The 15,141-nt window shown below is 38.1% G+C and overlaps 1 protein-coding gene across 10 annotated transcripts in view; it reads right to left on the bottom strand.

Moving 5' to 3' along the window:
• Positions 1-3,380: 3,380 nt before the first annotated feature.
• LOC134217609 (prominin-like protein) overlaps positions 3,381-15,141 on the bottom strand; it is a 173,759-nt gene continuing 161,998 nt past the window's right edge. For all 10 annotated transcript variants that reach the window (XM_062696399.1, XM_062696398.1, XM_062696400.1 and 7 more), the window contains one exon: positions 3,381-5,691. In XM_062696399.1, coding sequence (XP_062552383.1) covers positions 5,577-5,691 — 115 coding nt within the window. In that variant the 3' untranslated portion in view covers positions 3,381-5,576. The remainder of the gene's footprint in view (positions 5,692-15,141) is intronic.

Genomic DNA, 15,141 nt, shown 5'->3' with positions numbered 1-15,141 from the left:
TTCCGCGCTTCGTCTGGTATACCGCAGGGCAGCCACTTGGGGCCTTTAATTTTCCTGCTTTACTTCAACGATGTTCACCATGTAATCGATGGACCACGGCTATCCTTTGCGGACGATCTGAAGATATTTCTTCGCATCTGCTCAATAGCCGATTGCCAATCCCTCCAAAACCAGATCACTGTGTTTGCCAACTGGTGTACTCTGAACCGACTTGTGGTCAATCCGGCGAAATGTTCGGTAATTACTTTTTCACGAAAGCAGGAGCCGATCCGGTTTAGTTGCTCTCTTCTCGACACGACCATTAACCGAGTGCATTGCGTGAAAGATTTGGGAATTCTTCTGGATTCGCAACTTACATTTACCCAGCACATACCCTTTGTCGTCGATAAAGCGGCCAGAACGCTTGGCTTTGTGTTCAGGGTGGCGAAAAATTTCACCGACGTACATTGCTTGAAGGCACTATACAGCTCTCTCGTCCGGTCGACGTTGGAATACTGCTCGGCGGTCTGGTGTCCTTACTACAACAACGGATTGGAGCGCATCGAATCTATACAACGCCGCTTTATTCGTTTTGCATTGCGCAAACTACCATGGAGAGATCCATTTCGCCTCTCTAGTTACGAGGACCGCTGCCATCTGATCGACTTTCTTCCGTTGCGTATCCGTAGGGACTTAAGCAGAGCACTGACCGTCGCTGATATTATACAAGGAAGGATCGATTGTCCAGACATTCTGCAACAAATTAACATTAACGTGCAACATCGGCCATTGCGGAATAGCATAATGTTGAGACTTCCCCTTCGCCGCACCAACTATGGTCTGGGCAACGCACTGAACGGGCTACAGAGAGTTTTTAATAGGGTGGCATCAGTATTTGACTACCACTTGACAAGAGATGCGCTTCGCCGTAGTTTTGTAAATGTTTTTCGTCGTAGTAGCTGACGCGCATATGCTAGATAAGTGTATTTAAGTCCCATGACAATTTTATTTTTTGATGTGATTTTACTGTTTTGTTAATTAGTTATTATTGTAATGACCATACTACCGTGGAGGCACCATATTTGACGCAGTTAAGAACATTTTAAAAAGAATCATTACTTCAAAAACAATTTTTAAATGGATTCGCCTAATATTCTGCATAACGAGCTTTCTACTATTATAGAATGTGTACAAATAATGAAACCTCGAAATATAAGTTTATTTCTTAGTTTTTTAATCTGTTTTTATATGCCCAACTTGACGCACTAATTTTACCGTGTTCCTTATTTGACGCAAAGTTGTTCCTAATTTGACGCACTTTGAAACTATGTTAAAACTCAATCATTTTTTTGTTATTATATAATGACAGTGTAATAGAACTTTGTACGATATAAAATAACAAGTTAATTTATTATACAAAGCGGCATTTTGTTTATTTTTGTTCAGTTGTTCTGCAAGTTATATGCTATGTAGCACGTAAATGTTTTGTTAGTTTCATGTACCCTGCACATCAATCAAAATGCTTCTCAATTAGGTGTAAGAATCATGTCAAAGCATATATTCACGGCCCGTGAATCACGGGAGAATTAAATTTGACATTTCATTTCGTAACCAGCCTACCATGATCTGTTGTATTTGTAATAAAAACTTCACTTTCTTTGGTAATCTGCCATTTTTAATCTATGAAATGAGGAGGATACAGAAAACGCAACCTGTATATGAACCCTTTTAGAACCACATTGAAGCTACCATTATGCAAATGTTACGTGACCGGCAGATATATCTCAAAAAATGTGAGCTGACCGTCTATACACATTTTTTCAATAAACTATTTACACACACTGAAGCTTATATAAGAAAGCCAGTCATATTTTTGTTTAATTTCATATTCAGGGTTAACCTTGTAGCATTTCGTACCTAAGACGCTCTAAAATAATTAATCATTCATATTCAGGGTTGCCCGACCAGCAGTTTGGATAGCGGCAGAAATGAATTGAAAATTTGCTTTTTTTGACTTGTTAGAATTTCGTACAAAGAAAGTAAATTAAATTATAGGATACTAATTTATTATATAATATTATTTTCTCGCAAGAATTTCAAAACCAGCATAGAAAAACTGCATAATAACCAAATACCGTGTAAGAAATGCGTCAAAAAACGCATCAAAATCGAAGACATCATAAGGCATACTATCATGGGCTGGACACTTAGTGGAATAATGTTTACTAAAGCCATCTAGCTTTATTCGTTGATATATTTTTGGCGAAAATAGGTTTTTTGAATCATTTGATATGAAAGTGCGCCAAGTTTGGACCTGCGTCAAATATGGTGCTTCCACGGTAGTTTTAAATCATCATTAGGATTACGAACAATCTGTTGATGTACACTATAAATAAACAAATAAACAAATAACTGGCACAGTAGATCATACATATGTAGCATCATAATTGGCAGAAGACCCTGTGCCCTGTGTTTTTTTCGTAACTTCTAAAAAGTATTCATTTTATTTTCACACGATTTCTCGAAATATGTGATTTTTTATACACTATTTCTCAAAAATACACATTTTTTAACAAGCTTTTCTTTTCGCACGCACGCAACAATCGTGTAAAAAAGAATTCAGTGTATATTGGGATTGGTTATAATGGGTATGTATGTAACTGGCGATTTAAAGTGAGGTTAGGTTTTGAAAAAATTGAAAACTGGAAGTGATATTTACGCTTTTTAATCGATTTGTTGCGCTTGAAATTAAATTGGGTTTGCATTTGGAATACTTTCTTCCATTTTCATTCAAAAAAAACTTTCCTTGTAATGCGTAAATCATCATTTTATCGAAGGATGATCCGTTTTAAACGTTTTAAACCTCACTTTCCCGCAAATAGAGATCGAGATCGTTTTCTTCTCGCTAGCAGATGACTGTGGAGTTTGAGTATGTTACCTTCAGAGTGTGTTTAAGGACTCAGGTCTCTTCTAAGATCTATGACGCGTGCACACGCATCCAGGGAGAGCTGCTGTCATCATATTTCGCTCCGGCCATTTGGGACTACACAATGGCTTGGGGAAGATCCATAAAGTACGTCACGCAAAAAATGGCGATTTTCAACCCCCCTCCCCCCTTTGTCACACTTTTTGTATTAAACCTCTATTTTTTTTGTATGAGTCGTCACGCTGCTCGGAACCCCCGCTCCCCCATAGGACCGTGACGTACTTTGTGGATGGCCCCTTGTGATAAAGGAGAAGGATTGATAACTGCACTGTTGCAAAACTAGACCTATAGTACTAATAATGAATTAGATACAAGCGGATCGGTTGTGGTTACAAGAATGTCACACAATTTTTTTCTTCAAGCGGAATCTTGGCGATGTTTTTGGAATTCGGACAAAATAAACGTAAAATACATATTCGGTTTTTAGAATGTTTCTTCAATCGGTATGATCACGTTCAAATCTTAGAAGATAGTCGAATCATTTCTGATCGGCTTCCATGGCGATCAAAGACACGTAGTACATTTGTATATCGAATTTCGTGTATGTGATATCTTTGTTTTTTTTTGTTTTATAATGATGAAATGTGTATTTGAACATCTAAAGTGATGAACTTGTGGAGTGTTATTAATCTTGCTTGTTGTAGTTCTTTTTACACCTTAAAATGTTTCCACATTGATATAGATATACAGTGAAAGAAATATAAAGTCTTTTATCAATTTATCTTTTTATGTAGGGTATGTTTTCGAATGATTCTCATAAAATTACGTTTGTGTTCTTTTTTTTGTATTTTGCATATCGAACAAAGTATAATCGGCAGCCATTTTAGTTTTTTGTTTCCGTGCCGTCCTCCCATAATGCAATGTTTACACTGAGGGAAGAATATTGGCCAATTACGTACTAATAGAATATAAAATAAAAACTAAATGCAACTTGCCCACTTCGTTTCAAAAAGTTAGAACCACGTTCGAAGGTGAGCAAATACAACTGGTCTTTGTGATAAGATGCCTTACTGTTTTCTCCTAAGGCGGCGAATCATTCACATAATTTACAGCCATCGAACCGCTGGTACTATTACAAGTTAAGGTGACTATTTGAATTCTTGTATACTGTATCGGGTTCCATTTATATGTTTTAGCATTGAATCGTTATTGTTTCATCTATCCTTAAGAAGTAATCTGATGTGACTAATTTTTCTTACATGCTGTCGTTAACCTCCAATTGTTTATTGAGTTGACTGAAATGCGATCAGCCCTCATAAGCAGTTTGTAATTAATGATGAGTGAATATGCAAACTAGTGAGAACATACACGAACGTTAAGAAACCAAACTATTGAAGTATCATTTAAAACCCCTTTTTACGGCACTTTTCACAGTAGAGGCAATTCCTGAAAATAAAATCCTATATATTTCGCTTTTTAATATTTTGCTAAATCGATTTGCTGATTTGATTCTTTAAATATAATGAAAATTAAAACTAATTAACTTTACTTATCCCGAATTAGTGTCGTAAAAAGAGGTTTAAATGTACTCTATATGAAACTAAAAATTAAAGGTCTTTCAATATCAGCGATTGGTGTGCTCAGTTATGTTTCCCATTCAACGAAAAACATATCTGCGAAATTGAACACTTTTCAGAAACAAAGGAAAAACTACGATGCGAGATTCCTAACATAATTCTCATAAAATTTGTTCACTCAAGAAAAAAAAACTTTAACTAAACATAATCACAATTTTCATTATCAATAGGATTCCTATTTCAAAAATTATCACTATTCTCCTCGCTTTTTGTTTGTAGCGTCGAAATAATCTTCATTATTTGTCTGCCAGAACCGTACTCGTCGTTCTACTGTCAAATCTGATTTCATTCTACTTTTTCCGTAATCTTCTTTTGTTTAAGAAATAATCAGCCTTTCGTCTATATACTTTGTTGAGTTATTATTATCAAAAGATTTGATTAGTTATACAATTGATTCTCGGTAAAATACGACTAAACCAGTAGATGTTTTAGTTGTTTTCGTTTATTGATAGTAGCAGTTCTAGAAGCAGCAGTTTTGATCGACAGAAAAGGTTCCAAAGATCGGTTATAATTTCAATCGGTTTCAAGAGAAGAAATGCGGCATTCACTTGGGACACTTCGATGGGGTCACTGCGCACACTATGGTCATAAGACTAAAAAATGGCAGTTTGGTTAAATTCAATGTACCTACCGGGGAGGTTTACTTCCGTTTATTTGGTTGAGTTTCTCCGCTTACAAATTCCTACACACTGAATAAAAATTGCTGAGTAAAAAGGGACAAAATGGACTTGACGCGTTATGTTTGATTTGAGCAAATTGGCTTTTGGAATGGATTTTAGTTCGATCGATAATCGAATAGAACCGAATTCTACAACTTCCTAAAATAAAAAAAAGGGACGTCAAACCAAATTAGGATTACTCAAACCGAATTCGGGGGTATTTTAATTAATCCTATTAACAAAAACTAGGGAGAAAAGCATTGATTATTTACACTTCTCTAGGCGATTGGTACGGATGTCACTCTCTCGTGATTTTCTAGTTGCTAGAGCAAATCCAGTCAGTTAAAACTCAGGGACCTCGTGTCGGGGAGAAATTCAATCCTGCTCGCTGGGTGCACCCGGATAGTAGTACGGTGGTGGCCGTTCGTATTCAGTCGCCGGAGGAGCCATCGGTGGATTCTGGTAGCGAGGTGGAGCACCGTCCCAGTTCCTGTAATAGCGCAATGGAAAAATTAGCACAATTATATCCGAAAATGAACATAGAATATGATGGAGAGAAAGCAGGGTCCAGGTTGCACGAAAAGGTCAATTAGCATACATCACAAGCACGCACACAAACGGGCGAGTCAGAGAACCGATGTAAATGGGAATCGTGAGTTTATTATGTACATCATTTCACACAACTTATGAGTTGACAAATAGATAACCCTTGGCGAGACAAGAGATTTACGCTCTGATGAACAAAAATTATTTTCATTATTATTACAATGAGTTAGATTAAAGAACATTAAGGAAGAGATATCTCTTTTGAAGACAGAAAAAAAACATTCAGGACTCAGAATTTTATTATTTAACACTTTAATTTGAGTCTCAGATCAATCTAAATCGATGTAAATCGGCGGATTACACCAAGTTCATTACGATAAAGATACTCAATCAATGGCTCACTCAAGAGGTCGATCTAAATAATTAATAGTATGTATATTTTAAAAGAGAAGAAACATTCGAGTCTTTTCATTCGAGTAGTGGTTTGATGTACAATTTTCTTTTTAACTATTAAACACAATGGCCGATCGTTATCAAGTTCATTAGTGATCAACTAGAATTTGCCCCCTGTCGAACGAAACTTGTTGCGAGAAAATCGGTTGATGAGGTACTAGGGTTTCTTACCCCATTCCCGGCCTAACATGCATGCGACTGCATTATTTAATTGATATTTATGACAGGAAGCAACTTTTCCTAAATTTCGTGTGCCGTACAATACTGCAATGGGGTTCACTTCTGCTTAAAAATAGCTTTTCTTGGTAAACATCGTTTGAAAAAGCTTTTATTTGATTTAAATTAACGAGGTCCAGCACTAATTTCAGTCATAGCGATTTCATTTCCGGCCCACTTCCAAACCGGTTCCCGGCCTAAGCAAAATTTCGCTCAATCTCTCAACACCTTACTCTCATTCTCTCTCGGGACGGTAGAAAATGCGACGTAAACAAAAATAAGCACGTTCAACGCCGACATGATGCCAGATGGTATTATTTATAATAATTTTTATTTGGTTGAAAAGATATATTCACTCATCCAAATTACTTCCAAACGCTTAAAAACTATATTTTTGTCACTTTTTGAAATCGAGAGAATTACAAATAACATGATACGGTCAACTAATTAGATAGTTTTCCTATGAACGTTGAAGGATTTTGTTCATACTTAAAAAGATTCCTGGCCTTCTGGCAGCACGGTGCAGCTAGAAGTTCTTAGGCCGAGGTGAATTTTTGTTCGGTTTGAGGATACATTTTTAAATGTATTCTAATATTTTTATATTAGTTCTAGTGAAACGAACAAATAGAAAAGATTAAAGTGCGTGAGTTTAGAATTATTGTGTGGTGATTAGCAGATTGAAGCAATGATTGTATCGAGAACTATGACGATTTTCAGGTAGGTGTTTACATAAAAATACCATTTTGTAAAAGTGGAAAGATTCACTCCGGCTCAGTGGTGTAGCAACGGAGAGTGATTGTTCGGAATGCACATTTTTATTTTCTATAATTGGACCAATTAGGAGTGAAATAAATGGTTGAAAAATATTGAGTATTGTGCGATATAAATGGGAGACTTTTTTAAAATTATCAACCATAAACCTACGGCTTCCAAAAAGTGTAAATCCTTAGTTTTCTGTGCAGTGAGCCGGGAATCGGGTCCATAGGCCCAAGTAGTGATTTACCCTATATAAAAAGTTGTCTAATGTTTTTTGGCAACAATCTATAAAATATTTTTATAACTTTTTAGAGCTAAACAAATATACGATAAACGATATTTAACGATGAACAAAACCAAAAGTAAATGGTATTAAGGTTTATATGCGAATTATGGGCTCTGTACAAATAGTGGGCACTTCTACAGAAATAATACTCCACCGCTTATTGCAAGCAATTTCTAGTGAAAAATCTGAAAACCCCTGATCTTTTTATTCACGTTTTCTTTGTTCCTATTCACACTTCCCTCATGTAACCAGCCCACCGTAGAATGTCGTATTTTTTCTGGCTTTAAAGCCGATTTGGTCGTTGACAAGCTGTTTCACACCGTTTAACATAGCACAGTTTCAATTAAGTGAAGACCGCTTCATGTACACAATGCAGGCGATACTAAATGAGTATTCCAGGAGCAAGCAAATCGCGGATGGTTCTACAGCTAGTGCTTAGCACATCTTATTATCTGAATGAGCTATAATTCAAGCGATCTAGTCGTTTTGCTCATTACCCGGTTATAGGTAAATAACAAACAAATAACATAATAATAACAAATTTTGCTGTCATATCAGGTTATGTAATTCCTATGTTATGCATGAATAACAGAAAATAACATCCTCACAACAAATTTTGTTTTAATAGTAAGATTTGTTATTTATAAAGCTTGTCCACGGATTTCGGACACCCATCTTATAATGCGATTTTTGAAAAATTTCGCAAACCACTGAGACGATCAATTTACATGACAGCTGAATCTTTCTGCTTCATGTGGTGCTTTCAGCAAGTTTTTAACACGCCCAAATTGATAAAACGACGACAAATAAATTTGACATTAGCTTAGTGTCCGAAATTCAACGTGGACAGGCTTTATGTTATTGTAAGGAAGAGCAGAACAATAAATGAAGAACAGATTATGTAATCATCAATAATAACTGATTTTGATATTTCTATTTTTGCTATTGATTTATTACTGTTACAATGGCAAAATGAGTTATTTTTTAGCTAATTGCTCGAACAATTTCTCCTATTAGTTATTTTAGCAACTACATCAAACAAACTAACATCAGATTTTGCTTTTCTGTTATTTATATATGAATGGTAAAATTAGGTTACTGTAACTCATATGTGTCCTGATTTAAATACAATGAAGTTGCTATAAAAAAATTTCTCTAACTTGTGCTGCTCGGGAGGTTTTTCCCTGATACTATTTATGGTAAACCGTCTTCCTCCTGCATTCCGCTATAGATAATACGCAACAAACTTATTTCAAAAATATTTTGTTATTTAAATTCTTTGCAAATTTGTCTAGCGATTATTATTAAAACATTGTTAGCTTTTAGATTTTCCTTATGTTACAACTGCACAACCAGGCTTTGGATTCAAGCATGTTTGGTAACAGTAAAACAGTATTGATAACAGTTTGGTACCATGTAACAGAAAGGCTCTCGAGTGTTCTGTTTGTGATGGCGGAGTGTCAGTAGTGGAGTACCTCCTGTAAAGTTTCCATGAGAACGCTGGTGTAATTCGGTAGGCGTGTCGTGCATCGCATGTGGTTTTATAATTATTTATTCAGCCTAAGGCCGGAGTGGCCTCTACAGTCGTCTCGTCTACACTTGTCTCCATTCTCCATAATAGTCGTCTCCATTCTGCTCGGTCCATGGCTGCACGTTACAAACTACGCAGTCTATGGTGGGTTTGTCTTCTTGTCTTCATCCATCTGATCGATCCACCTTGCGCTGTCGAGAACAATTTCACTGAGTTATTGTCCGACATTCTGACTATGTGCCCGGCCAACTTCAGTCTTCCAATTTTTGCGATGTGAACGACGGCTGGTTATTCCAACAGTTGTTGCAACTCGTGATTCATTCGCCTTCTCCACGTACCATCCGCCATCTGCCCCTCACCATAGATGGTACGCAGCACTTTCCTTTCGAAAACTCCAAGACCAACGCACGTTGGTCTTCCGCGAGCATCGTCCAGGTTTCATGTCCGTAGAGAACTACCGGTTCAATGAGCGTTTTATAGATAGACAGTTTGGTACGAACTGTACGAAAGTACGTATGACTTTCTCCCACGATTTGTCTCCGAATTTCTCTGCTGGTATCGTTATCAAGGGTCACCAGTGTGCCCAAGTACACGATTTCTTCAACCACCTCGATTTCGTCATCATCGATACAAACTCGTGGTAGGATGGCTAACGTTGTCCTCTCAAGAGTCTCTTCTTATAATGTATTTCGCCTTCGCCGTCTTGATTTCTTTTCAGTCTGATGTAGGCTTCTTCCATCTTTTCAAATTTACGTGCAATAATATCAATGTCGTCGGCAAAACCAAACAGCAGAACGGACTTCGTGAAATTGTACCACTCGTGTAAATCCCTTACTTACTTGATGGGCTACAGTGTCAATCCCTACCCTTCGTATTACTCCCTCTATCGTGTCACTTGTGGTGCGAGTGTGATATTGTGCATAAGTAATGCATGTAGACTTGGAGATTGATGACTTTCATCTAGCACAGGACTTCAAAGCCGCATATGATACAATCGATCGGGACCAGCTATGGCAGCTAATGCACGAACACGGTTTTCCGGATAAACTGACACGGTTGATCAAAGCGACGATAGATCGGGTGATGTGCGTAGTTCGAGTTTCAGGGGCATTCTCGAGTCCCTTCGAAACCCGCAGAGGGTTACGGCAAGGTGATGGTCTTTCGTGTCTGCTATTCAACATCGCTTTGGAAGGGGTAATACGAAGAGCAGGGATTAACACGAGTGGTACAATTTTCAATAAGTCCGTCCAGCTATTTGGCTTCGCCGACGACATAGATATTATGGCACGTAACTTTGAGAAGATGGAGGAAGCCTACATCAGACTGAAGAGGGAAGCTAAGCGGATCGGACTTGTCATCAACACGTCGAAGACGAAGTACATGATAGGAAGAGGTTCAAGAGAAGACAATGTGAGCCACCCACCGCGAGTTTGCATCGGTGGTGACGAAATCGAGGTGGTAGAAGAATTTGTGTACTTGGGCTCACTGGTGACTGCCGAAAATTATACCAGCAGAGAAATTCGGAGACGCACAGTGGTTGGAAATCGTAAGTACTTTGGACTGTGCAAGACGCTCCGATCGAATAGAGTTCGCCGCCGTACCAAACTGACAATCTACAAAACGCTGATTAGACCGGTAGTCCTCTACGGACACGAGACCTGGACGATGCTCGTGGAGGACCAACGCGCACTTGGAGTTTTCGAAAGGAAAGTGCTGCGTACCATCTATGGTGGGGTGCAGATGGCGGACGGTACGTGGAGGAGGCGAATGAACCACGAATTGCATCAGCTGTTGGGAGAACCATCCATCGTTCACACCGCGGAAATCGGACGACTGCGATGGGCCGGGCACGTAGCCAGAATGTCGGACAGTAACCCGGTGAAAATGGTTCTCGACAACGATCCGACGGGCACAAAAAGGCGAGGTGCGCAGCGGGCAAGGTGGATCGATCAGGTGGAAGATGACTTGCGGACCCTCCGTAGACAGATTGGGCGATAACTAGAAGCCTCAGATGGATTTTTGTCCGGCTTCAAAATAGGAACAACTTTGGCGTTTTTCCATTTATCTGGGAAGTATGCCAATTGAAAACATTTGTTAAATATATTAACCAAAAAGGATAAAGAGCTCTCAGGAAGTTTTTTGATAAGTATGTAGAAAATACCATCATCACCCGGGGCTTTCATATTTTTAAATTTTCTAGTAATAGATCTCACTTCATCCAAATTAGTTCCCAACGAAGGGAAATTCCAGAATTACCCAAATTATGGGCACTCTCGAACTGCTGAGCAAGTTTTTGAGCCTTTTCGCCATTTGTCAATAAAATTTTATTTCCCTCTTTAAGCGCTGGAATTGGCTTTTGAGGTTTTTTAAGAATTTTTGTTAATTTCCAAAAGGGTTTCGAACTGGGATCCAACTTCGAGACATTATTCTCAAAGTTGGTATTTCTCAGAATAGCGAAACGTTTTTTAATTTAATTTTGCAAATCTCGCCAAATAACTTTCAACGCGGGATCGCGAGTTCTTTGGTATTGCCTTCTTCTCACATTTTTAAGACGGATCAGTAGCTGAAGATCGTCGTCAATAATAATGGAGTTGAATTTAACTTCACATTTCGGAATTGCAATGCCTCTGGCTTCGACAATTAAATTTGTCAAAGATACGAGAGCATTATCAATATCACTTTTGGTATCGAGAGGAATATCAACATCAAAATTCCTATCGATATACGTTTTATATAAATCCCAATCAGCTCTATGATAATTAAAAGTAGAGTTGATTGGATTATAAATGGCTTCTTGTGAGATTTCAAACGTCACAGGAAGGTGATCAGAGTCAAAGTCAGCATGAGTTACCAATTGGCCACACAGCTGACTTGAATCCGTTAAAACTAAATCAATTGTAGAAGGATTTCGACTGGAAGAAAAACAAGTTGGTCCATTGGGATATTGAATAGTATAATATCCCGCAGAACAATCTTCAAATAAAATTTTACCATTGGAATTGCTTTGAGCATTATTCCATGAACGGTGTTTGGCATTGAAGTCACCAATTACGAAGAATTTTGATTTGTTGCGAGTCAGAATTTGAAGATCAGCTTTCAACGAATTCTTTTGCTGCCCATTGCATTGAAAAGGCAAGTAGGCTGCAATGAAGGAAAATTGTCCAAAATTTGTTTCAACAGAAACTCCCAAGGTTTCAAAAACTTTGGTTTCGAACGAAGAAAATAATGTATGTTTGATACGTCTATTGATGACAATGGCGACCCCACCACAGGCGCTGTCAAGACGATCATTTCTGTAGATAAAATAATTTGGATCTCTTTTAATGGAGAGTCCGGGCTTTAAATAAGTTTCTGTTATAATGGCAATATGCACATTATGAACTGAAAGGAAGTTGAATAATTCATCTTCCTTACCCTTTAGAGAGCGGGCATTCCAATTTAGAACTTTCACACAATTATTTGGATCCATTGAAACGGAGTCCGATAACAATTTTTTGTGTGTACTTTATACCAACCTGAACAGCTTCAGGAATGGTATTTGCTTTGAACATTGCAACAATCATGTGATGCAATTGTTCAGTTAAAAAAATCGAAATCGGAAGCAGTCATGCTACCTGAATCGGCAACATGTCCGTTATTTTCCGTTGGGACATGGGTATAAACCTCATTTTGAGAAGAGAAATTTTGTCTACCAGCAGCGATGTTTGCATACGTAGGTACATTCGAAAAATTGGAATTTACTGAAGTGCTTGCTATCCGTTGACGAGCGGCAAAATTTGTTTGTGAATTGTGGTGGGTATGAATTGCGCGACCGGTAGCTGGTTTCGAGATTTGAGGGTTAGAAAGATTTCTACCCGTCGAATCTGGGATCCGATTGGAATTCCCCGTCATCAATTTTGCACGGGGATTCAAGACTGTTTTGCGTGCAGGGCGTTCCCAGAAATTGGATTTATGATTGCCCCACAATTTGCACATTTAAATTTATTGGAATCTTCTCTCACAGGACATGCGTCCTTGGCGTGAGAGGTTCCACCACAAATCATGCTTTTAGCATCCATGTGACAATGTTTGGTTCCATGACCCCACTTTTGGCACTTACGGCACTGGGTGGGGTTTTGGAAATTTCCCCAGGCCTGCGGAAATGGTCCCATGTAACACGGACATGAGACATAATACAGGCCTTTTCCAAACTTTCATATTATTTAGTTCACTATTGTTAAAATGAACTAAATAAAATTCTTGAGAAATGCCCTCTGGGAAGTACCAGAGTGGGATTTCTTTTCATCTTAATTACTTGGACTGGTGAAAATCCAAGTAATTGAGAAATTTCAATTTTAATCTCATCCAGTGATTTATCATCACTGGGAAGACCTTTCAAGACGACTTTGAACAATCGCTCAGTTTTGTCGTCGTATGTGAAGAATTTATGGCGCTTCTCAGTTAAAACGTTTGCGATCGTCAAAGGATCCCGGCAAAACGCGGCAGTCACCCTTCCTAGCAATCTGAAATGAAACCTTGATCCCCTGAAGGTTACTCAAAATCTCATTCCTAAAGCCAGAAAACTCGGCAACAGATACCACAATTGGCGGAATCCTTTGCTTTTTCTCATGAATCGAATCACCTGGGCTAGAGGTATATTCGATTTGCTCAATTTCATCATTAATCAAATCGAACTGATTGCTCAGTTCGATTGGAGAAGAATTATTTCCGATATTAGAGTTAGAAGGAATATCTGAATTCTCCAGCTTCCTTCTATTTTTTCCGCGCTTTGGCAGGACGGTCTTGAAACCTTGTTTCTTTGAAGGAAGTGGAGAATTCAGAGACTCCCCTTCCTCTTGTTTTTATTAATGCTCATGGCTGAGCGTGGAGACGTGACCTTCTAAGAGTTTTTTTTCAGAACGGTGTCCCTGCAGGATTACCACCGCTTGTCGGAATTTTACTTCCGCAAACGGGTCCAACGTAAAACGAAGGCACGGTCGTAACGGGATCAGTGGGTACAAATAGCGCTAAGAAGCACCGTTGAAATTAAAATAGCTTCGGGTAGTATTAAAAACTTCCTTCCGCAAAGAGAGAAAGAACCGCACAGCACGAAAGCACGATGCGGTCTGATATTCACATTACCTTGGTTTCGCTTCACCAAGGCGTCTGATTGGAGATTTCCGTCACCATTTTCTAAAACAATGAAATGGCCCTGCGTCCATTTTGTTTTCTATTATGTAACGGAGAATTGTGCACAGAACACTCCTAATCACAAAAAAGTATGGAGCCAATATTTATGATATAAGAATAATATGAGCGCTAATAATTTTGTCCAACATTCTTTATTAAATCATGATCTTTGCATTTTCTGAATGTAAAAGCCATCTCTTTTCTGCTCGATCCACGACTGTCCTTTGCCAATCACCTAATCTTCCAAATTTTCGTCCACCCGAACAATTCATTTTGATCGTAGGGCATTTCACCTTCTTGTATCCGTTGGATCGCTATTTGATGTATATAGTGAATTATGATAACAACAATAACAACATTTATATGAGACGTAATGATAGATTGAAGCCAGCACTTCGATATATTAGAAACGTCAGAAAGGACATGATTTTTTTTATTACCACGATTTTTTGTAAGGTGTGGCCCAAGCTATTGTAAATTTTAAATATTATTTGTTATAATTTTTATTAAGAAAGGGGTTCATTCGTCACATCATTGTTTGATTACCATTCTCGAGTGTGTTCCAATTCTGTTTTAATTACGATCTCGGAGTTTATCAAAAATGTCTATTGTGGCGCAATTACATCATTTAAACACACTCCACATATTTTCTTGTACATGCTCTAAGCATATATATTCAATCATAGACACACGAAAAATTGAAATTTTGCATGAATTTTTCCCGTTTTTTGGCAACATCCCCACTTTGACAACACTGTTGCCAAAATCGGGAAGGGACTGTATTAGAAGCGGGGCAAGACCAACATGTAAGCGGGACGTCCACATAAGGCTGAAAATGAAGGAACAAAAAGGAAAAAAACTGTATAAGGCTTAAATAGCAGAAGGCTAAAATCGAAAGGCTGAAAAATCGCGAGAAACGGATTTTAAAGGAGGAATTTCGAATTCTTTTTGCTACTTTTTGTTGCTTCTCAATTTCTTTAGGG

The sequence above is a fragment of the Armigeres subalbatus genome, chromosome 2 (genome assembly GCF_024139115.2).
Source record: "Armigeres subalbatus isolate Guangzhou_Male chromosome 2, GZ_Asu_2, whole genome shotgun sequence".
Taxonomy (NCBI): Eukaryota; Metazoa; Arthropoda; class Insecta; order Diptera; family Culicidae; genus Armigeres; species Armigeres subalbatus.
Note: the sequence above shows the minus strand (reverse complement) of the source record. Positions and strands in the feature narration are given on the sequence as shown.